Raw genomic sequence first — 24,799 nt, 5'->3', positions numbered from 1 at the left:
CAACAGATTCCCTAGTTTGACATTTTTAAACCAAGCGTGCATATATATTTTAATGTTTTTATTTAAATGCCTTATATATGAAAATGTCACGTGTATTATACGTTCGTTTGTTTAAATTGTGGAGCATGTGACTTAATAAGACTACGCATTTAAAGTTTGAAACAAAAAACGATAGATACATCGAGGTCGTTCTGCTTGGGTGATTTACCTGTAAAAAGCCCGGGTCTCATCCATGTTTAAAACGAATTAATGCATGTTTGAAATAGTTTAACGGGGGCGTGGCCTATTAGTTTAACGCAACTAATCAGCAACTTGATTTCAATTGATTCACCGCAGAGAAATCTCTTTGACTGGCGTTAAAATGAATTGATATGAATTGAAATGAATTAAATATAATTTTTAATTTTTGTCAATCTTTATCAAATAACGATCAATCTCATTTAAATAGCGTTAACACGTTTTTGTCCGTTCAAGTTAAATTCGGGTTACTAGTGTAACCGAGATATTTTTATAGTTCGTTTTATGTTGTACTGTTGCACAACTGTCCCAGGTTAGGGAGAGGGTTGGGATTCCGCTAACATGTTTAACCCCGCCACATACTGTATGTATGTGCCCCTCCCAAGTCAGGACACTGTCATTCAGTGGTTTGTTTGTTGATGTATTAGATATTTGTTTTTCGTTCATTTTTTGTACATAAATAAGGCTGTTAGTTTTCTCTATTTTGAATTGTTTTAAAATGTCATTTCGGGGTCTTTTATAGCTGACTTTGAAGTATGGCTTAACTCATTGTTGACGGCCGTACGGTGACCTATTGTTTTTAATTTTTGTGTCATTTTGTCTCTTGTGGAGAGTTGTTTCATTGGCAATCATACTACATCTTTCTTTTTTGTATCAATAAAACTAATTTAGAATAAGAGGCCACATGCAAAAAGGGATAAATTGACGAAGAATTAGAGAAATAAATATATATTCAGTACATTTATATCTATATACAAGATGCCGTAATCACCTATTTATTATAATTCAGGACAATTGACTACAGTTGCGAGTACGATGACTCGACCAAAGGTTACCGATATTATAAAAGATCTATAAAGGTTTATTTCATTTAGTACTGAATAAACAGTTATTTTATCTCTTCTATTTATACTTTTTCTGTCAGTCGATCAGCCAATCAGAACGTTTGTTATGTTAGCAAGCAACCTCGTTTAAAAAATCGCCAATGCATAAATAATATTGGCAGCTCAAAAAAGATCGGCTACTGCGTTGTTTGGATATGGATGATTGCGTCTTAATAAAGGTATAATAATGAAAAAACAATGTGTTGAAAGGTTGAATCGAAACAGCTGATTAATGAAATTGCTGCAATAACTTAATGATAAAAGGGATTATAAGCAGATGAACCAAAGATTATTCAATACGAATATTTTAAATCGTAACACTTTGAAGGCGACATACTTTCTGTTCTTGTATTTGTTACATCAGCCAATGACATGTAAGATTTCAATTTAGGAAAGGGTTGAACACATAAGTAAAAGGAAGAGTTGTTAGCAAAGCGTGTACAAAGTATCTCGATTTGTTTTAATCAGATTGTTCGTTTAATAATTTTAAATCATAAAATGAAAACTGTTAATAAAACTTAATACGGTTGAAATTATCTTTCATTCTAGGCAAAAGAGCGGTGGAAAATATCAAAGGAATATTGAAACTCATAAGTTTGTTACAAACTAGAACTGCCATGGCGAAAAACGAAAAACGAGTAAAGACAAAGAACATAATTCTCCCATTGTGTTATCCATTAAGAAGTCTTGTAGTTATTTCCGGAGAGTTCATAGCATATTCCAAGTATATCTAAATTCAAATGTGGAGAATATTCCATACATTCTTTTTCTTCAACTGTACATGTGAACTTTAAATCACGTATTGCATGTCGTTTGTTTGGAATATCACCAAGATGATGATAACATAGAAATCGAAAAAAGTGCGACATGGTCAAAGGCGGTACAAAAATGGTCACGTCTCCCTGTGTTAGTTTTAATTCTGTGGGTATTAATGAAGAGTCTTTCAAGTACATAACACAGTCTGCAGTAGCTATTTTCATCCTGTTGTTCAAAGTCATTGCGGAATGTACATTTTGTCTGTAATTCTTTAAACAATCTTCAGTGTAAATATTACTGCCCATAAACAACATATTATGTGTACATCTTGATAAAATATAATGTATTAGTCTTAGAGTTACATTGTACTGTCCTGTCACGTAATAAAACGACGCGTATAACAACCAACCCGACACAGCATCTGTCTTTAAGCCGTCCTGTAAATGTCTATGATAACAATTGTGTATCATGTACGTTTTATTAATTGCAAATATAGGCGGTAGTAATTGTGCTAAATGTTGATTGATTTTAGCAAAGTGATATTTACATACACCAATGATAAATTTAGAAGATTCAGACTTCAATAAATATTCAATCAATTCAAATTCTTTATAATAGTGTGACTTATATCTTTCGTTCGAATATGGTATGTAAAATACTTTATAAAATAGTATGTCTAACTTTCCAGACGACTGTTCCCTCGATTCTTCTAATGAAATATAAAAGCTATTGTTCTGTGGAAATAAATTATTTAACAATCCTCTAGTCCCACCACTTTTTATGCTTTTAAGTATGCCAAGAAGTATTTTATTGTTTCTCTGATTGATCTTTCCTAAGAACATGTTGTGTTCAGGTATGAAATAGTTAGGACAGTAACATTTGTCTATCCACGATATTAATTTACCAAGACAGAGAGAATAACAATAAAACAATTTGGACAATCGAAATATTTCAATATCTTCCTCTTCTGAGACCCAGAATAAAGCCGTCTTCAAAAAATAGGAACACAACAAATCTTTGAGGTCCTTGTTTTTGTTAATGATACACTTTAAAGTTAATTTGAGAAGACTGTAACATAAGAGTTGTGTGAAATTAAACGAATGAGCAAGTAGTTTTTCTGCCACAGAGAAAGACAATCTCCATAATACGAAACTTTCCGATATTGCTTTAGGTCCTATAGGTACTAACAAACATCCGTAAGTAGTGATTCTTTCAATTACAAAATTAGGTGGCCACTGTTTCCGATAACGCCAAGCCCATGGCTTTGCGTTATAAGGTAAAACTTTACTGCGTAGGCAGAATGCAATATCAAAAGTTTCGTCTTGGTCTGATATACATGGACCATGTAAAGATAGCGGCATATTCAAATAGAGCTGACGACTACTGTTAACAAAGCTGTCTGATGATAGATAAAAACATTTACAAGTATCTCCAAAAGAAATAGATGGTATCAAGAGAGATTCATCAAACTCTCCTGTTACCAATTTGAGTTTAGTAAATCCAGGATGATCAGAATCGGTCTCCATGACCAGTGTAGGCCGTTCTGATGACGGTTTGATATTTCGTGTATTCTGTATTACGTCTACAGTATTGATAACGTGCATTACATCTCGGTCACTGCCAGGTAAATCCAATCCCTCTGCTAAACTTCCACTTGATATTCTGGTAAGAGTATCCGACGTTGCATTGTATATCATATCATTTATGATGCAGAGTCGTTGTCTATTACGTATATCTATTTCAGTACCAACAGTATATATGAGGTGTTTAAATAAATTTGTTTCTCCACAATCATCTCCTAGCCCTGGAATGTAATCTATAAAATTTAGATGTATTTAGTTGAACTGCAATAACTGTTGTAAAAAGTAACTATTAACATTCATGCATCATTTTTTGTGTTGCTGTTGTTTCATGGCTTTTAATTTTCTCTCTGAAATCATACCAAAATTCCTTTAATTCAATTCCATAGCAATTGTCCTTATTTCGGTTTCACGTCTTAATGATATGAGTTTAACTTCAGCAATTTAATGTACAATAAATTATAAATATCATAAATCTTTTGAATCCACCTTTTTTTGGCAATTGTTTATACCAAGTCAGGAATATGACAGTTGTTATGTTGGATGATATTGTCAAGCGTTTGGTTTTGTCAGGTTTATGGACTTCATCCTTATTGAATATAAACTCATCACAGATACCTGTATTGCAATTTTATATTTTATATACCTTTGAGTTCGGTATTTTTTAATATGCGTTTGATTTGGCTTTCCAATTGTTTTGTTTCGAACACCAGTTATAAGTTTCATTTAGACCAAGTCTGGCCCTTTCAATGACAAGCGATGTATATTTCTTAAAATTATTTATCTATCAACTGTGTATTAACCATTGTTTGTAATATAATAGATAATGATTAAATATAAACATACATTTCCCTTGGTCTGTACAGTCCTGTAAGTTTTCGATATATTCGTTTGAAGATTTGTCTGGATATCTGAGATTAAGTATCCATTGCTCTTGTGTTCTTCTTCTTTCTAAGCAAGCTCTAAACTCGCGTTCAAATTGACTGATTGTCAATCCAAAAACATCATTCGAGATGATCATCCCTCCATCTAAAGATTGATAAATCAACTGTTTGTATCTGCGTGTTCCAGGATACGGAAAACGTTTTAAATCATAATTTTCCAAATACGTAGTTTTCTTCATTCCGTACAAACATTCGTCGCCATAGCTTTCTTTGTTTCTTGTCTTTCTAAACATGGCGGCTTCAAAGACAAAAATTACATATTTTCTCAGTTATATATGAACTTTTGATTTTGCCATTTGATTGGGGACTTTCCTTTTTGAATATCCTTGGAGTTCCGTATTTTTTTGATTTTATTCAAAAAAACAAACTATCCTAACTAACTTAAAATAATGAATACCACAACTTTTATAATAAGTCGGTTTATATCTTCACTTACATTAAGCAATTAATATTATGGACCGGTTTACACCCATTCTGTACGATACAACTAAAGTTTAAATGAAGTGGATATCAGCAGTTAAAGGAAATAGCAATCAAATCGAATCTTCAACAATGAGAAATACCCATACTATAAAGACGGCTATAAAAAAGCCTGACATTAAAATATGAAACAATTCAACTGAGAAAACTAACGGCATAATTGAAACGAAATAATTTAAGAAAAATGAATATCTCAGACATGAACCCATGACAACCACTGAACTACAGGCACATCAATAATTTTGTAGTTTTTTTTCGACCTCTGAGTTTTATTATCCATTTGGCACCTTTCTCCCCTGTTCAGCTTATCAATTGCGATACATTTATAGCTATGTAGTAACATTCAAACAACACCTGCATATTAAGTAAACAATCTCTTGTATCATACCATAAATAATTGCTGCTTGTGTTTCCTATCAACATTTTCTTGATGTGTTTTGTGGGTTGTTGCTTACCAGAAAGTTACAAAACCAACGATTCGAAGTGGTAAAGTTGAAACCATCCCTTCAAAAGTTTTACGAGCGCTATCATGAGTTGGTTAAAGTAATAAAAATCATCAAATTAAAAAAAAAAATGCATATGTTATTTTATAACTATATGGATAGTTTTCATTATAAAACTTATGACAATGAGAAAAATGAAAACAAAACTTTACGACAAAAGAGATGATTTCAGCTTTCCAATTGTGAACTTTCCATTTCTAAGTAGCAACATTCCAGCAGCACCTGTTTCCCGTGTATATATCTCCAAATTGATACGATATTCCCGTGCTTGCATTTCCTATCATGATTGTCCTGATAGTGGCTTGCTGCTCACAAGGAAGCCATATATAAGCCAAGATTTCCAAATGGTGAAGTTGAAATCGTCCTTTCGTAAATTTTACGGACTCAATCACGAGTTGGTTGACCGTTATGGAATAACTGGTTCACAAATGATTTCGGATATGTTCCTGACGTCGTAACTACAATCCCCTACCCTCTCATGAATGTGACCTACCGAATTAGACTATTAACCGGATTTTTTTTTATCACATATAGAAACACGACGGGTGCCACTTTTGGAGCAGGGTCTGCTTACCCTTCCGGAACACCTTAGATCACCCCTAGTTTTTGGTGGGGTTCGTGTTGTTTATTCTTTAGATATCTATGTTATGTAATGTGTACTATTTTTTGTCTGTGTGTCTTTTTTTCTTTTTTAGCCATGGCGTTGTCAGTTTATTTTCGATTTATGAATTTGTCTGTCCCTTTGGTAGCTTTCGTCCCTCTTTTATGTTCATATACTTTCTACTGAAGATTTTTTTAAAATTTGTTTATATTCAGCAGAAGTTTACTTTATTGTTATTACTTCCTTCCAGGAAGCAATTCCCCGATATATTTTCCTAATGCAAAGTGACCTCAGTGTGACCCATCTCGTAAAAATCCGGTGATCGCAATACGCATGGATATCCTTTAAATAAACTTTTATCTTATTGTTCATGTTAAACACGTGCTCAGTATCCATGCCTTTTTATTGATTGTTGACAATCGTTAAAATTCGACTTCAAAACACTAACTTTAAATACCTGCCATATTTTCACAACAACAGTTGAAAAAAACGACGATTATACGAAATTTATGCAAAAAATGATTTTCACAGAAGACTAAGTTTATGATGTTTGTATGCATTGGTTCAAGAATTAGAATAACGCTATTTTTCCGGTCACACGTTTATTATGACTTTAATAGTTATCAAAGGTACCAGGATTACAATTTAGTACGCCAGACGTTCGTTTCGTCTACAAGAGACTCATCAGTGACGCTCAATTCAAAATATTCATAAAGCCAAATAAGTACAAAGTTGAAGAGCATTGAGGATCCAAAATTCCAAAAAGTTGTGCCAAATACGGCTAAGGTAGACTATTTCTGATATAAGAAAATCCTTAGTTTTTCGAAAAATTAAAAGTTTTGTAAACAAGAAATTTATAAAAATGACCACATTATTGAAATTCATGTCAACACCGAAGTGTTGACTACTGGGCTGGTGATACCCTCGGGGACTTGTTGTATATTTTTTTTATTCCACTTATCACTCGTATTTTTTTTATACAATATAATGACAAATGTCAAAGAAACACAAGTATTTATTATACAAAATAATGACATTATTGAAAGAAAAAAAATGATATTACATATAAGAAGATGTCGGCTAGACACAACTATGTCCTTTTTAGGATTTTGAAACGATAAAAACAACTTTTATGAAAACAGATTTTTTGACGGGAGACGAATTGATCTTAACTGAAACATATTCTATTTTTGATCAGAATTGAAAGTCTAGAAATCTTTCGAAAAACACAATATAACGAATAAAGAGGCTGTAAATTGCACTGCTGTTAGCAATATTTTTTGAAACTAAAATTATCTGCTGATTTAAATTTTTGCCACCTCTTTTCCATAAACCAGGAAATAGCTAAATCTGAAGTAATCTAAAATAAAATTCACTGCTGATTTAATTTTTTGCCACCGCTTTTCTGTAAACCAGTAGATAACTAAATCTGATTAAATCTTGAATAATATAAGAACCTTATTTAAAAAAAAACAAAGCTGATTTGATCTTGTTGATAAACTTTTATTTTTTTGATCGGTTTCAATGGTTTCTTTTGATGCACCTCAATTCTTGTAGGCATTTTCATACGTTCTGCCTCATATTTGTTGGGAGCGGTTTTTAGTCACTAGCACACCGTGCACACCGAGGCAGACAAAATTAAACAAAATGTGTACTAATTGAAGCTATTCATGATCAAATCATATATGAAATTTCTACATTTGTCAACTTTTTGTATATTGAAGTAGTCATTATTGTTATTTTAAAGTAAAGCACGAAGGAATTCTTTGTAACCTTTTCTTCGCGGAGATGATCTAACGCTATTCGATGATAGCACGAATAAATGTATTTTTTGTACGATAAGAATTTAACTGCAAAGGTTTAAATCTTACCTTTCTCTCTTGATATTAAGTTGTTACTCCGTCTCACAATATCACTTGTACTATTTATAGAAGTAAGTAATTAGAGGAAAATGAAACAAAAAGAGTGAAAAACATCCTGGTAAAAAAGTTGTAAAGTACTTTTCCTGAGGATATCTTATTATGGCGTTCGTACTTATACATAAGTGTTTAAGCGAATTGTATATCGTACTTACAAGGAAATCAAAACATAACGTAGGTGTTTAAAATTTCATCATAACTGCAGTGCTTTCATATGGAATATACATATTTAAGTTGATTTAATATTCCACAGTTTTGCGTTTCCCATCATGATTTACTGGATTGCTGCTTAGAATGAATGAATAAACAAAGGGTTCGAAGTATTAACGTTTGATTTTATGTAGATCTGTGCATAACATGCTTATGGCGTATAAATTACCAGCCGGGTACCTTTAATAACTATCAGCATGACGAAATGTATTATTGTGTTGTTTATTTGTGTATTTCTCTGTACTTTTCTTCATTTATTTGTACTGTAGTCCTGTCATGTAATGCTGTTCTTTATTCAACATTGTAATAAAAGCACGAGGTTTGTCTAGCCACAAAAACATGTTCATCCCGCCATTTAAAAAAATGTCCTGTACAGAGTCAGGAAAATTGCAGTTGTTATCCTATAGTTCATTTCTGTGTGGGTTGCATTGCTGTTTACATTTTATTTACCATGTTATTTCGTTGATTTCCTCTTATAGTTGTTGTGTTTCTCTCGGTTTTAGTTTGTAACCCTGATTTGTTTTCTCACAATCGATTTATGATTTTCAAACAGTGGTATACTACTGTTGCCTTTATTTGAGACATTGCTTTGCTGAAGCGGTTATTTCATCTTATTTTGAAAAATCAATTTTCAATAAATGAAACGGGAACGCTGTTTTTAACTAGGTTATATTAAATCCTGCGATCCTAAATAAGTAGGTATTTTTAACCAAAATACTTTTTTATATAGTAGTCATATAGAAACTCATCAAGAGGAATGCAACTTTTCCATTTTTAAAATAAATGGTTAAAATAATGTAATATCACATTACAATTTCAGCCACACTAGTCAAATACAACACCATAATAAAAAAACACAACCACAAACAAATACACAAACAACAGTTCTCATTTCACTTCACAGAAAACTAAAGTTTGACTAGCATCAACCATAACAATAGGCCACTTCTGTTTTCGGTGGGGTTCTAATTGCTCTGTGCTTAGTTAAATCCTCAGACTGTTTACTACGTTGTGTTGTTGTTTACTGTTGTTTAAGTTTTGATTGGTTTTGATTTTGCCCTGGCATTAATATTCTTTTTCACTTATGTGTTTGAATAATCTTTCGCCATTTATTTTATACGAGATGAAATAGTTACCGTTACATCGTTAGCAAGAAGTGCATATTTGTTATCGAATAAATAGTTTGCCTTTAACAACAAAATCTTCATCCTTGGTAACAACTCGGAGAGGGGGAAAGGACACGAATAATAGTAATGAATTAAGGGAAAGAGCAATATACTTTTTTTGCGTGCTTCAAGTTGATGAGTTCGAATTCATTTCTGAAAGTTTAGTACTTTAAAGATTCAAATACAATCACAGTCATAAATGCATCTGGTATTTCACAGAAGTACGCACTTTTCCTGTTCTCAAAAAAGCTGGATGCAGCCTGTAAAGGACAAAAGAAGGAATTGTTTTTTTAAATCGACCTAAAACTAAGTTCGTAAGCCTTAGAAAACAGCTCCCGTTCCGTGGTCCACAAACTGAAGTTTTAAGTTTGAAGGAAACAGCAAGCAGCATTCTATCAATTATCTGAATGGAAAATTCAAGGTTTAATTGTTTATCGAGAGGGATTCCTTAAAAGCCGAATGAACATACAATATGACAAGGCTCACCGACAAGAATGGTTAGGATGTCGCGGATGATTATATGAACGACCAATTTACAGACAATTTAAAAGACGTATTATGATTGCGTTAGAGCCAAGGCAAAACGTAGAGAAAAGGCGCATTTGAAGCAGATTACCAAACCTTACAACAGAAGTAACGATTTCAGCAATGAATTAGATAATGCAGATATTTTATGTAGGTCTGGCACATCATATTTAGAGAAACAACTCAACCATAGATCCTCTAACATTTCAAAGAACACATCCCCCTGTCCGAAAACTACATTGGAAAGCAGGCACCTTGGCTACCAGTGTTAAAAAAAAACCCAACCACAAGTCTCCACACTGGAAAGCAGAGTTGAAACAGATGTATATGTACTTCATTTACAAGATAGCGATTACGAATGTAAAAATGTAGGCAGTCCAGGAAATACGTTTTGGTTGATAGTCTGAATTATAATTTTGCATATTGAAAAGTTACGTTACAAGCTGCGGAGCTGCATTAGTATGTGCACATTGCATTCTTTACGTTGTCAACTCATTAAATGTTTCCGTAAATGGAAGTGGAATAGAAAGGTTAATCATTGATTCAAGAACAAACTTAAATTTGAAGATGTGTCTGAAGTTGAATGTTGTTATCAAAGATGGAATCACAATAAAATTTGATCTCACATCCGGTATTATCATATAAGTATACATGATAACTACGTAACTAATTTAGTGTTTTTTTTCTAGGAAATGTTACTTACTATCTAATTTTTTCCGCTTTACCATTTGGTCTTTTTTTTCACAGCTGGTCATGTTGTTTTTGCAACTGCAGCCAACAACTATGTAAAAACTGCTGGTAAAATTATTTCAGTTATAATTATTTCGCATAATTTTTTAAGGAATGATTGTAATATTTTTTTTTATCTATGAAGAAATAACATAAAAAATGTGGTACACACTGAATAACGCGCGTAGCAGGTTATTTAACAGTGTGCATCACTTTTTTTAATGTTATTTCGAATAGACAGAAAAAATATAACAGTCGTTCCTTACAATTTAATTCTAAATTCCATTTTAAACCGTAGAAAACAATGACAAAAGGTTGATGACGTCACGATCACATGACTTAATTATGTCTTTGAGCTGATAACAAATAACGTCTGCCAATCAAAAGACGTTCTAAATTCAAAATTAAACTATTGCGAAATAATGTGCAGAGATATAGAAAGGTTGTTGTGATAGCAATCATTAACTTCGTTTCATTTGAAATCAGTGATCTATTCTATTTATTTCAGAGATGAGATCTTTAGAGCTTTTTTTTATTATTAAATCAAGAAACATTAATATTAAGTGAATATCAGATTAATTTTATAAAACCAAAACAATGCCTCAAAGGATCTCAAACACTACGTGCACTAGAAAAGATTATATTTTTAAAGTTAAACTGCTAGCATGGCCAATTTCTGTTTACTAGAATAATTTATATTATAACATAATTGGTATTTTTCATGCCTAAACAAGTCTCTCTTTACATTTCTGTACCTTATCCAAATTTCTGTTGTAAAAATTACCTTAGTCGTATTTGGCACAATTTTTTGGAATTTTCGATCCTCAATGCTCTTTAACTTTGTACTTGTTTGGTTTTATAAATATTTTGATATGAGTCACTGGTGAGTCTTATGTAGACGAAACGCGCATCTGACATACTAAATTCTATATAAACATCTGTTTTGCTGTTTACGGGTACAGTAGCTGCATGTGCAGATAAGAACTTATCGAGTCGATATTTATTGATTAAACTCAGATGATAGGTAAATAATGTTTAACTAGTTCTATTTTAACAAATTTTATCACAAAAAAATAAAGGGTGTGTCTCTTATTTCAATTTCAATTTGGTGTTGCAATACTTTTTTGCATGTGTATACTTTCATTAGCGCCGATCTTTTCCTTCACATTTCACTATCTATAGCTGTAGGAGATCATAAATCCGTGTCTCATATTGCAGTATTGTGGAAACACATTTTACCTATCCCATACGGTGTAGGCAATGTTATTTGAGTAGCAAAAATCAATATACATGTATATTTTGAAAAAAATTTATCACGCGATAATGTGATTTAAATTTATTCTTGATTTTATTCTTAAAACATCTCTATCCAATTTTCAAGATTTATCACCACTGAACAGCAACAATGAGAGCAATTGGGATTTTTTTCCTTGTGATATGTGGAATTCTTGTAACCGGCATTAAAGCACATCTTAAAGACAATAGTAAGTATAATAGAATATGAAATAAACAGTAAATGTTTGAGAAAATTGTTGCACATCCCTTACATAAAGCATAAGGAATGCTAACCTATCATTGGTTTTTAAAGCAGCATATTTCGGAAAATATCAGATCGAGATCATCCAATTGATATGTGCTCAAACAAAACGTTGCACGGGCTTGTTTTATGCCCCATCTACGATAGTAGATGGGCATTGTGTTTTCTGGTCAGTGCGTCCGTTCGTTCGTCCGTCCGTTCGTTCGGCCGTCTGTCCCGCTTCAGGTTAAAGTTTTTGGTCTAGGTAGTTTTTGATGAAGTTGAAGTGCAATCAACTTGAAACTTAGTATACATGTTCCCTTTGATAAGATCATTCTAATTTTAATGCCAAATTAGAGACTTTATTCCAATTTCACGGTCCACTAAAAATAGAAAATGAAAGTGCGAGTGGGGCATCTGTGTTCTGTGGACACATTCTTGTTCTTGGTGTCTTTTCGTGTATTGCCATAACGTTGTGAATTTTAAATATTCCCTCTATATGTTATGTCTCTTTTGAATATAGATTCCTTATGAGGTTATGAGTTTGAATCCCTAACAGGCAGATGTTCTTTACTAATCTTTTTTTTTTACAAATTCCAAAATGTCCGGTGGTTCACTCCGTTAATTCAGACTTCCGCCACCTCGGTTCATTCGTTTATAGAACTTGTCGGTTTTTTTTTGATATTCTAATCATTGATGTAATCGTATAATAAATGTTAGACAACGCAAATTGGTAAGAGTAAATTTCTGTATTCGTGTTCGTGATTTTTGTTTTGCTATCGTAAATTAATTTTGCTAAACAAATAAATATCTGACCATTTGATTTTCATGATTGACCTAACACTGTAAAGAACTTTACAGTATTTGTCTTGCATTTGTCCTATCATTTTTTTTTAAAGTAACCAAACTGGGTTATTTTTGTGTATAAAATGTATATTCACAAAACCTTCGTACCACATCTTTAGTATGCAAATTGATTTTATTAGCTTTCTTTAGGTCCGTATGCGTCAATTGCAAACCATAAAACTCATATTGAACATTTGTATGTCAGGATTGTGTCGTTTTCATCAACTTTTAGTAAAATCCCTTCTTCATAATTTCCACAATAAAACTCTTGAATTCTGAAATGTCTGTAGTTGTATTACATAATTATTCATCTGTTTCGAAACATTATTACGAAATTATGAAAAGGATTTTAATATACATTTACACCTTGCAGATTGCATATACATGAATCTTATTGAATTTAAAACATACACGATTATGGTATTCAAATGCAATGCATAGTAACGATTGAAAGAAATTTCATTTTAAAATACTTTGAAAAGTTATTTTTCTTTTAATGATATCGTATTTAAACAGGACACACGTGAAATTAAACTTATTTGAAGAAAAAAAACCATGTTACATATAAGCATTTAAGTGTTTAATAGAGTTCAATATAACACTTCAGAGAAAAGGTAAACTCACAAAAGTACTGAACTCAAATGGCAAAAATCATACCTCAAACACATCAAACGAATGGATAACAACAGTCATATTCCTGACTTGGTACATACATTTTCTTATGAAGAAAATGGTGGATTAAACCTGATTTTATATCTAGCTAAGTCTCTCACTTGTTTGACAGTTGCGTCAAATTCAAACATATTGAAAACAATGTGTGAACAAAACAAACAGACATAAAAGGTAAGAATGTAAAAATAATTAGGGGTACAGCAGTCAACAGAGTGTAATAATCGTCATAACTGTGATGACAAACAAATATGCAACAAAGAAGCACAAAAAGGCATATAGAATTTTTTTTTTGGAGTTTTTAAGTTTATAAGGTTTACTTATAATCCAATTTTGAAACTGATTTTCTGACAATAATTCAAATTGTATGAAAAGGATTGTACTCATTCTTTTTCAGTAATAACAATGATGATACATGGAAAGGAATATTCAAATATTAATCCTTATTCCAAATAAATACACTTATTTTATATGTAGATGAATATTTCAAACGCCGTCCCAAGGATTGTACAGACATTGATATCAAACACAAGAGTGGTGTTTATAAAATTTACCCAGAAGGCTCGGCTGATGGATTTAACGTATATTGTGATATGATGACAGAAAGCGTGAACGGCGGCTGGACGGTAGGACTTTTTTTATATCCCATTTATGGGCATAGTGTTTTCTGGTCTCTGCGTCCGTTCGTTCTATCGTCAGTTTTTGGTCGAGGTAGTTTTCGATGAAGTTGGAGTCCAATCAAATTGAATCTTAGTAAACATATTCATTATGATATGATCTTTCTAGTTTTATTGCCAAATACGAGATTTTATCCCAATATCACGGTCCACTGGTAGAAAATTATAGTTCAAATATTATTCCATCAAATAATTAGCTCTCATGCAGTTTTGTCTTTTTCAATTTCAATTGTGAATATATTATACACTAATTAGTTGATAAGATCATCATGCATGATGGTTTACTTTTAAAAGGAAGAAAAAAAGGACGTTGTAGTCGAAATAGTGTTTATGTTATTTAAACGGATGACATATTTTTATTCACCATTGTTCGCATAGAGGTAAAATATATTTGACGTGTTATGTATGAGGATTTGTATGGGTTTTACAAAATGGAGGTTTATCGTCAAAAATAAAAATGAAAACGAAGTATAGAAAAGATAGAGCCAAAAAGAATTCAAATGAAAAAAAACGTGTCATTAACCTTGAATATTATAGAAATTTTTCGATCACTTTCAGGCCTATAGCTTAACCGAAATAAAACAGAATGAAAATGGCTCGGCAATTTAAAGTCCTTCAAAGATAAGGTTGAAAACATTAATTTTACACAAGAGCCTATAAAAGTTTTGGGAATATACTTTGGACTTAATATAAATGAGTGTAAAACATTAAACTTGCAACGACAATACGAAAAATCAAAAAAAAGATTAAAGACTGAAATGAAAGAAATGTAACGTTGTCAGGTAAGATAACTCTTGTGAAATCATAAACCTTATCGAATATCACTTAATGCGCTTCTGTGACCGAAATTGATAAAGAATACCTAGCTAAATAAAAAAAATAATATAAAGTTTTATATGGAATAATAAACCAGAAAAAGTTAAAAGGGATATAATAAGTAAAAATACCATGCTGGCTTGCTTAAAATGATAAACATAGATAAATATCTAGAATCGATAAATACTTCTTGGGTAAAAAAACTCATCGATATCGAAGATAAATCACCCAATTGGAAATTCTTATCAAAGTTTTATTTTGATAAATATGGACAAGAATTCCTTATGTTTAATATGAACTTCAACAATATTAATTTAGTCTATAAACTGACAGAACTACTTCCATAATTTTACTTTAGAATAATCATATTATGGATAAATTCAAAATCAGAAAAAGAATCAGATCAACTATCTTATAAACAAATTTGACAGCAGCTTATATGGGGCAATAAAAATATCAAATTAAACGGTAAATGTCTCATTTCTAAAACTGGATAGACATTAAAATTCTATTTGTAAATGACATTATTGATAATAAAGGAAAATTTAATCAAAACATGATCTTATATAAACTATCCTGCCATTCTAACTGGTTTTCGGAATATTCTAAATTAATGAAAGCAATACCAAAACAGCGGTTACAAGAGATAACTAAAAAAGAATCAATCAAAACAAAAGTTGCTAATGACTTCGAATATAATTTAAAGATAGAAAAGGAAAAAAGACATCATTTAAAAACATTTCTTTCCAAGACATTTATATCTCCGTCTTAAATAGGTGTTATGAAAAACCAATAGGATTTGAAAAATGGGACATCATGTTTACCTTAGGAAACATTACAAGCAAAATGCAACAAATGCTGAACTATATCTGTATTGTATACAAGATAATAAATTCAAAATGTTAAGATGGAAATTTCTGCAATACATTTTACCAACCAAACAATTACTTTTCTCTTTGAAAATAACTACAAGTCCGCTATGTACTTCAAAGATTATTAACACTATTTTTAGCATGCAACTTCTGAAATCATTAAAAATCTTATTTGATGAATTTAAAAAAGGACATCATATAATATCAATTAGATCATTTTTGTACGGATACAAAATAAACGATACAAGTTATTTCAGTTTGAACGATTTTATAACAATTATATGTTTTACTGTTTACAAAGGATACTTTATATCCGAACAAAATACAAAACAAATTAATGTGTTTGAAATTTTTAAAAAGGAATTTCTTCAATATCGTGAAATATTGATAAATTAAGCCTGGCAAATATGAAAATTTCCATAATCTGATTGCAGCAAAAATTAAATTAATTTCATGAATTAGAATTTATTATATATCATGTTATCTTATTTCTATTTATTTGCATGTATGTCATTATTACTATATATATTGTGCACTAACAAGTACTAACCTTGTCATTGATATGCTATATACTAAAGTTTACGAAGCCGGGATAAGGGACCGGTACTTTATGTATCTCTTACAAACGTGAAATTCAAATAAAATATTATATAAAAAAAATAAAAAAAAATGAATAAAAATAAACGTGTAAAATGAATGAACTAGGTAATAAAACATTGAATATAGAAAAGAACCATGTACAGAATCAAGATATAGGATTAAATCTAATAGTTCTAAAGATAAAAAGAAATGCTCCAAAACTTAAAGGAATACAGAAATAACGGATCTTTCTTCCAAATCGAGACCCTCGCGTATTTACTATCCTAAGTGCAAACATTACTGGTAATCACACAGTCAAGAATACAACAGAATTAACGTACGTTAAGCCCTTGTTAAATGAATTCCACCACCTAATGAAATAAAATTGATTGATTGATAATTGATTAACGTCCACTATTTACGGGGGCTCGCGGGTCTAAATCATTTTTTTTTAATTTAATATAGGATTTTGCTACATTTTTCTCTAAATGAACTTCATCTTATACCTAATAGAAAAATGAAATAAAAAAATGGGGTCACCGTTCATTTACACTCACAATATGCCTTCGAAAGAAGCATACATTTTTGTTAATGTCCTTTTTTTCTGTTGAACTAATAGGAGAAATAGCGGTAATATCGAAATAAAAAAAAACTAAATTACAGAAATCGCTTAAATTTTACAATTATTTAGTTTATGTCCAGCTTATTAGAAAACAACAATAAAAAATATAGGTCCCCGATGAGTTAAAAAAGATATTTCAATTTTAATGCCAAAAACGGCATTTTTGCACCAAAGGGAGATAATTTGGATGATATCTACATTTTAACAGTCATCTAGGGCCAACACGTATTGATTCTTTGGAATGATTTTTGTACCATATTATAAAATAACAACTACTAAAGGTAATTTATAGAATTTGTAATGAAAAAATAAATGTTTGATTTTTTTCTGAAAATTTTATACCCGCGAGCCTTCTTAATAAGAAGTAACAAAGACATTTTACTTTTAATCTAATACAATATTCAACGCATTATTTTATATTTTTGTATTGTTTTAAAATGTTGGTCTCTATCATTTATATTAAAAAAAATCATTGTCATCTTATGCATTGTATGAATCTTAAAAAAAGCCAGGGTCCATGATTGGTTAAATAAAATAATTTCGATATCTATTTCTATATTTATTAGGTGTTTCAAAGAAGAATGAATGGTAAAACAGATTTTTACAGAGATTGGAAAGAATATAAAGAAGGATTTGGAAGTCTGAGGAGTGAATTTTGGTTAGGTATGAAGTATATATTAATGTTTTAAAACTATGAATTATTTTATGGTCTTGGGGAATAGATTTGCATCATTGTCAGTCAGAGTATAACAACTGAACCTCTACTTAAAAAAATAATCCTGCAAAACCCTACAATTGTATCAAATTTCACATGTCATTGGCACTTATATTAGAATTTAAACCCGAGCGTGTGCGTACCGTAAGGACAAAAACATATTTTGTCAACGTCTTTATTTGAACAGTCTTTTAACAACCTGAACTAGGTTCACATTTGGTTAAAACTAAAAAAAACATTTCCAATTGTCAATTTAAATTTAACATTAACATTCAAATTGGTCATAATTGCGTTGTATAACATCGACATTATATTTTTTTTATATATGAAGTGATTAAAGTGGAACTGCAACATCAATAAATATGTGAATTTGTTAATCTGCGCTAATAATATATATTGACTATTTCACCAGTCTGTTATAAAAATCGAAAGCAGAGCATAACTGCAACTTAAAATTTGGCTTAACATGAAGGATGATGATAAAAAATTGGATGATGTATGTGGAAAATTAAACAGTTATGCACTGTCCATACTAGGTACTATAATTGTAGACAAAACCACTAATAAACTAGTGTTTAGAACTCCAGTATTAGGATGTCAAAGATACTCGTAAACGTCTACGTGAATATATGGACGAAAGCTATACGAAACCACGCCTGTTAAGAATAGTTTTGTCATATTTAGAAAAAGATTTGACACTGATGACTACCATTTCTTGAGCTGTTATATCGGTCAGGACTGTTGATCTTGTTCGTATATTCTTATTTTTTTTCTTAAATCAATATGATTGCAAAAGAAACAAAAAACCTTTATTAGTGAGAGAGGGAGAACACCTCTTTTACTGTAAAATCATCACTGACAGTTTAGTATTACTGCAACAGGGGGGGGGGGGGGGGAAATCTACGTCATCACGCAGGGTGTCGGCGATTAAAATTGGACCACCATCTTGTCGCTTCAAGGGAAGAATTTTACTTATTATGCCAGTTATATGAAGGTTATGGTTAAACAAAATAGTCCACCAAAGACTTTATAAAGTAGGAAAATAAACGAGCCATTTTGCAAACACTTCGATACCAGTTTTAGGAATTAGGTCAAGCATGCAGGATATCGGCAAACATTTTCTTAACAACATTTTTAATATCAAGAACCGCTTCTTTATCAACAAATGAACCGAATTTTTTATAGTACTGGGAAAATACTTGCTACTCACAAATATCCGTCATTATGGTCGAAAAACGTCTATTTTAAAAAAAAATGGAAAAAGGATGTCGTCAACACATCGATTATTGAAGGATATCGGGGACACATCATATTCTATTTTCAAAACATATGTTTTTCAACATGTCACTAGATCTAATTTCTTAAAACTAATGGTCATGACAAGACACAAATCAAACTTAAACTTGAGTTCTGCACGCGGGAACGATCGCGAATACAACCTGATGTTGACCAGACGACCAGATCGCTCACCAAATCACCATCCGTATAAAAAATTCATAATCATATCAAATTATTAATAAGATTAACGATGAAAGATGAAGAGCTATAATCCAAAAGGTCCAAAAGTACAGCCAAATTATTAATATTAAGTTGATGTAACGTATTTTAATGTATGATTGAACAACGTGTAGTTAAGGTGGCTCGTGGGTACAAAAATTTTAGAAAAAAATTAAACCTTTAGTTTTTCATTACAAATTTTATTTATCACACTATTGGTTGTTACTTTATGATATGGTACAAAAAACAACCCAAAAAAATTATAAGCTGTACATAAACTAAATAATTGTAATATTTAAGCGATTTCTTATATTAGGTTATTTTTTTATTTCGATATTTCCTCTTTTTCTCCTATTAGTTCAACAGAAAAAAAGGACATTAACAAAAATGTATGCTTCTTCCAGAGGCAGATTTTAGCTTAAATGAACGGTGACCCCATTTTTTTATTTCATTTTTCTTTTAAGTATATGATAAAGTTCATTTATGAAAAAATATAGCGAAATCCTATATTAGAAAAAAAATTCATTTATACCCAGGAGCCCCCTTAAATACGATTTTTTTTAATCTGATGTCTGGGGTGACATTGCATTGTCTGGGTGGAATGCCTTTGCCAGGATAGTTTCCCATGATATATTTTTGTACTGTAGAGACATAAAAGTTCGATTTAAAAGCCAAATTAACTATGATATAATCCGCAAGTAAAAATGTAACGAAACGCACGTCTGGCGTATCATGAAAGTTTTAAACCTGATGCTTTTTGCTAGATATTATTAGTGTATTTCTCTGGCCTATATTTTCTCCCATGTTTTTGTATCGTAATCCTGTCAGGTAGTGTTGTCATTTTAATGTTAAAGTTATCATTGCCATTAAAGCGGAAGGTTTGGAATGCCACAAAACCTGGTTCAATCCACCATGTTTTTCTTAAATTGTCCTGTACCAAGTCAGGAAAATTGCCATTGTTATACCACAGTTGTTTTTCTGTGTTTGTTACATTTGAATGTTGTATATCTGTTGTGTCGTTGTTTTCCTCTTATATTTGATGCGTTTCCCTAAGTTTTAGTTTGTAACCCGGATTTGATTTTATATCTCAATTTATGAATTTCGAACAGTGGTATACTACTGTTGCCTTTTATTAAACACCCGGTAGATGTAGGGCCAAATGAAATGTCATATTTATTAAAATATATAGCTTCAAAAAGGCTTGGTCCAATAATTTACCCCTGTGGAACCCCTGGCTTAACTGAAACGAAATCTGATTTTCACCTTCTATGTTTTGTTGTCGAATATTTACAAAAAATTGAATCCTGAAATTGAGTACATGAAATGGAAGCAAGCAAGGAACATAATCCTGTTGTGGTTTTTTTTTATCGTATCTTTATAATGGTTGATAAAATCAATAGACAACTACGTTGTGAATATATTAGTGTGTCACCGACATCATTCGATATTCGATGTGTTGCCGACATCTTTTTTCCATTTTTAAAAAATAAGACGTTTTCCACCATAATGACGGATATTTGTAAGTAACAAGTACTTTCCCGAGTACAATAAAGAATTCGGACATGTTTATTTGTTGATAAAGTAGGCGGTTCTTGATATTCAAGATGTTGTTATGAAAAGTTTTGCCGATATCCTGCAAGTTTGACCTTATTCCTAAAACTGGTATCGAAGTGTTTGCAAAATTGAGATAACCAATAATAATGAGTGATGGCTCATTTATTTTCCTACTTTATAAGGTCTTTGGTGGCCTATTTTGTATAACCATAAACCTCATACAACTGGTGTAATAAGTAAAATTCTTCCCTTGAAGCGACAAGATGGTGGTCAAATTTCAATCGCCGACACCCTGCGTGATGACGTAGATTCCTCCCCTTGTACTGGTCATCGATTTCCTCAAATGTTTTCAATTGCACAAAACTTTTAAATCCTTTCTGTAACTTAGATTTGTATCAGAAGCAATTTTATTTTCATGTTATCTTTAGTTTTTTTAGAGTTAAAGTTAAGAGTGTGCGTAAGTGAAATTAAATAAATCAATAATTCAAATTTATACTTTAAGTCAGTAGAGCCTATATAAGTTAAGAGACCAATTAAGCTAAAGATATTGATAGGTTGTGAAACTCCTTTTTGAGATATTTAATGTTTAAAAAAAACGATGAGCAAAAACTGACTATGACTTTTACCTATACCTGTATTTAACATTGATATTATTTTGGTCCCAAATCGTAAGAAATTAATCTAGAATGTGATTCAATTAAGTACCAACCTTTAATAAGCGATTGCAGTCTTCTCTAAAAACCAGTAGGTAATACGGGGCAAAATAGTTTAACATGTATCGTTCTATCATAAAAACATAAACCTTACCTGATTACATCCTTAAATACTTTATTTTTTAAGGTAACGACAGACTCCATATGCTGACGGCACAAGGAAAATATGAACTGATGATAACCATGGAAGATTTCTCCAATCAGAACCGTTATGCTAAATATGACAACTTTAAAGTAGGGAATGAGAAATCGAAATACGGGATGACTATTGGTACTTACAGGGGGAATGCAGGTATGTTTAACTAATTACAAAAAAAAAAAGAAAAGTTTTTTTTTCTAAATCTAAATGAGTAAACTTGTTTTAAATGTCTCTTTTCTAACAAACAGGAGAATACATTCATCTTAATTGGGTATGCTTAACCTAACTTAAAAAAAACATTGTATGTTTTCTTCACATTTCATTATTATTATTTTGTTTTCAGTGCATGTATTCGTAAAGATGTTACCTATAAAGCAACATATCCAAATACATCATTCCTTAATGTAGCATGATTAATCCACAGACAAGCTGATTTGATAATCATGAAAGTAATTGTTTGGTGTCTTTTTGCTTTATATTTTGTCAATTGATAAAGGAGTTCATTTGAAATTTTCCCTTTGAGTTCAGTATTTTTGTTATTTAATAATTTAGCTGGTGATTGAAAATTCAACAAATTGGTCTTATTAAATATTTTGATAAAACAATCAGCCAAAGTTTTACACGTAAATTATCAAAACGATATTGAGGTTTTTCGATAGACTGTGTACTATAGTATCTGCTCATTTGGAAAAGAGGACAATCCGAGGACGAATGAAAAAATCATTTTCAGTCTAGAGGATATTTAACTGACTGTTATGCTCTCTCTCAACTTAAAATTACTCACGACCAATATGGGTTGCTAAATTATTTGCAGCGACAATCTCCGTATAAATATATTTTAAATATTAAATAATTCTATAAATTGTAAATAGATCATTAAGGAATCAGTATCAAAATGATAACGAATCTTTCCCATGATAAAAAGAGACAAGTTACCTAATTTAAGTGCACGTTACAATATCACATTTTTTTTAACCTGTGAAGTGCTTTTCCGTTAATCAGAAACTTTTAAACACAAAACAAAAATAAGCCAAGGATGTTTAAGTGTTGAATACTCAAGGAGTTATATGAACAATAATACAAATAATATAATAACATATATACCAATGATTATGAAGATTACAGTTCAAACATTGAAAACTTATATTTGTCTCTACATGTATGAATTCAATTTAAAAAAAATAAATAAAATCGACATGCATTTGGCGAAATCAGAATTGTTGATGTGTAAAAGAGGGACGAAAGATACCAAAGGGACAGTCAAACTCGTAAATCTAAAACAAATACAATATACATTGTACATCTGATTTTTTTAATACTTTTTAAAGTGCTTTTTATAAGATGATACGTAATGCTAAATCACTAAAAGAGGGACGAAAGATATCAAAGGGCCAGTCAAACTCATAAATCTGAAACAAACTGACAACACCATGGCTAAAAATGAAAAAGACAAAAAGACAAACAATAGTACTGTGTGGTTTTAATTTGATAACTTTGGGTGAAAAAAATCTGCAAGACGTATTTACTGAAGTTGGATTTATAAATTAAATAAACCTCGTAGTGTTGTACTGAAACCAAAAGCATATATACATGATATATGTATTGCGTTGTTTACACGAAAACAAATACAAACCGATATTTTAACTTATTCTTTTTTTTTGTTGCAATATTTTTAAATTGTTGTTTCGTCTCCATCGTATATCTTAGTTCTTGTCTTTTGGTTTACAGGAAATTCTCTTTCCGGTCATCATAACAAACAATTCTCTACAAAAGACCAAGATAATGATGTTGATTCTTCTAATTGTGCAACAAAGTACAAAGGAGCGTGGTGGTATGGCAGTTGTCATCACTCCAATCTGAATGGACTCTACCTATCCGGAAAACACTCTTCTTTTGCTGATGGAATTAACTGGGACGCATGGAGAGGTTATCATTACTCATTAAAACATACAGCAATGATGATAAAAAGACTAAATTGAAAAAAGAAAAACAGATTTTCAGTCGAAAAATCAATATAAAAACCTATTCTACCATATTAGTTATTCTTCTATCGTTCATCTGTCCATCCTTATGTCCGTTGGATTGGATAACGATTTTATTAACAGTTATTATCGAAAAATACAAAATTTTAGTTATTTGATAACATCTGATAACGTGGTATAATCTTCAGGGACACTGCAATGATTTAATTTATAATTTGTGACTTTAATGTAGAGTTCTTCTTATATCTATCTACTGTGAAAAGAAAATTTAATTTGATCATTTCGGCAGTAAAAGACTTGCATGATAAAGGCAGTAGTAATGCTAACCCTTCCGGAGCACCTAATTTCACTCCCAGTTTTAATAATGTTTCTTGATTATTATTTATAACTGTTGATGTAAATGTCCTTTGGTTTTGTTAGTCTTTGTTTACTCCTTTGTTTTGATTGTTATTGTCTTCTGTGAAATCCACTGATATGTGTCTTACAGCCGTAATAAGTAACTAGTTCGTAAAATATTCACTAATCTTTGAATAATTTTCGAGAATTTGTTGTTATATATTATCTATATCAATTAACTGTGCGCGCAATGGTGATGTAAATAACCACACGTTTAATAATTGCATGCGTCCGAAGTGCTTTTCTGGGTTTACCTTCAACAGGAACGCTCAAAGCCAATTATGTGAAATACGGAAATATCGAAACAGTAGAAGAGCTATATGACAAAAAAAACCTAAAATAAATAGCCAAATTCATCTAAAGTCAACTTTGCCTGAGGGAGTTAAAGCCTTAGTTTCTTAATAATTTCAAAATTTATAAACGTACAATTATAGAAAAGTTTGTTAAATCATGTCAGTACCGAAGAACTGACTACTGAGCTGACGTAAGTGTACCTAATAACGTATCGCTTATCAAGTATCCATTAATCAAAACATTTTATCCACTGCTTTTCTTCAAACAAATAAAATTTGTGATTTTTCGAAAAGCATCAATCTGCGCTCAAAGTAAACGATCAATGTCACATAATAGTGTCTATCAATATGATAGGTTGAGCCTTCCTTACTAATCATT

At 31.1% G+C, this 24,799-nt stretch overlaps 2 protein-coding genes across 2 annotated transcripts; one reads left to right on the top strand and one right to left on the bottom strand.

Moving 5' to 3' along the window:
* Window positions 1–1,174: 1,174 nt before the first annotated feature.
* Window positions 1,175–7,903, bottom strand: LOC134723654 (uncharacterized). Its single transcript, XM_063587214.1, has 3 exons — window positions 7,857–7,903; window positions 4,304–4,639; window positions 1,175–3,681 (listed from the first exon to the last, which is right to left on the bottom strand). Exons 2-3 carry the CDS (start codon window positions 4,632–4,634, stop codon window positions 1,799–1,801), a joined length of 2,214 nt encoding a protein of 737 aa, XP_063443284.1. The 5' UTR covers window positions 4,635–4,639; window positions 7,857–7,903; the 3' UTR covers window positions 1,175–1,798.
* Window positions 7,904–11,927: 4,024 nt separating this feature from the next.
* On the top strand, window positions 11,928–23,763 carry LOC134722898 (ficolin-1-like). Its single transcript, XM_063586532.1, has 5 exons — window positions 11,928–12,018; window positions 14,043–14,191; window positions 17,698–17,794; window positions 21,738–21,902; window positions 23,478–23,763. Exons 1-5 carry the CDS (start codon window positions 11,940–11,942, stop codon window positions 23,726–23,728), a joined length of 741 nt encoding a protein of 246 aa, XP_063442602.1. The 5' UTR covers window positions 11,928–11,939; the 3' UTR covers window positions 23,729–23,763.
* Window positions 23,764–24,799: the final 1,036 nt, after the last annotated feature.

Source organism: Mytilus trossulus, chromosome 6 (genome assembly GCF_036588685.1).
Source record: "Mytilus trossulus isolate FHL-02 chromosome 6, PNRI_Mtr1.1.1.hap1, whole genome shotgun sequence".
Taxonomy (NCBI): Eukaryota; Metazoa; Mollusca; class Bivalvia; order Mytilida; family Mytilidae; genus Mytilus; species Mytilus trossulus.
The sequence above is the reverse complement of the archived record's forward strand: the minus strand, read 5'-3'. Positions and strand labels throughout refer to the sequence as shown.

Bases quoted from the DNA above. Each gene is read 5' to 3' on its own strand.
- LOC134723654 (XM_063587214.1), bottom strand. From the start codon at position 4,634: ATGTTTAGAAAGACAAGAAACAAAGAAAGCTATGGCGACGAATGTTTG. The intron at 3,682-4,303 runs GTATGTTTATAT...ATTACATTCCAG, and splicing joins CTGTACAGACCAAGGGAAAT to GGCTAGGAGATGATTGTGGA.
- LOC134722898 (XM_063586532.1), top strand. From the start codon at position 11,940: ATGAGAGCAATTGGGATTTTTTTCCTTGTGATATGTGGAATTCTTGTA. The intron at 12,019-14,042 runs GTAAGTATAATA...TTTTATATGTAG, and splicing joins AGCACATCTTAAAGACAATA to ATGAATATTTCAAACGCCGT. The intron at 17,795-21,737 runs GTATGAAGTATA...TTATTTTTTAAG, and splicing joins GAGGAGTGAATTTTGGTTAG to GTAACGACAGACTCCATATG.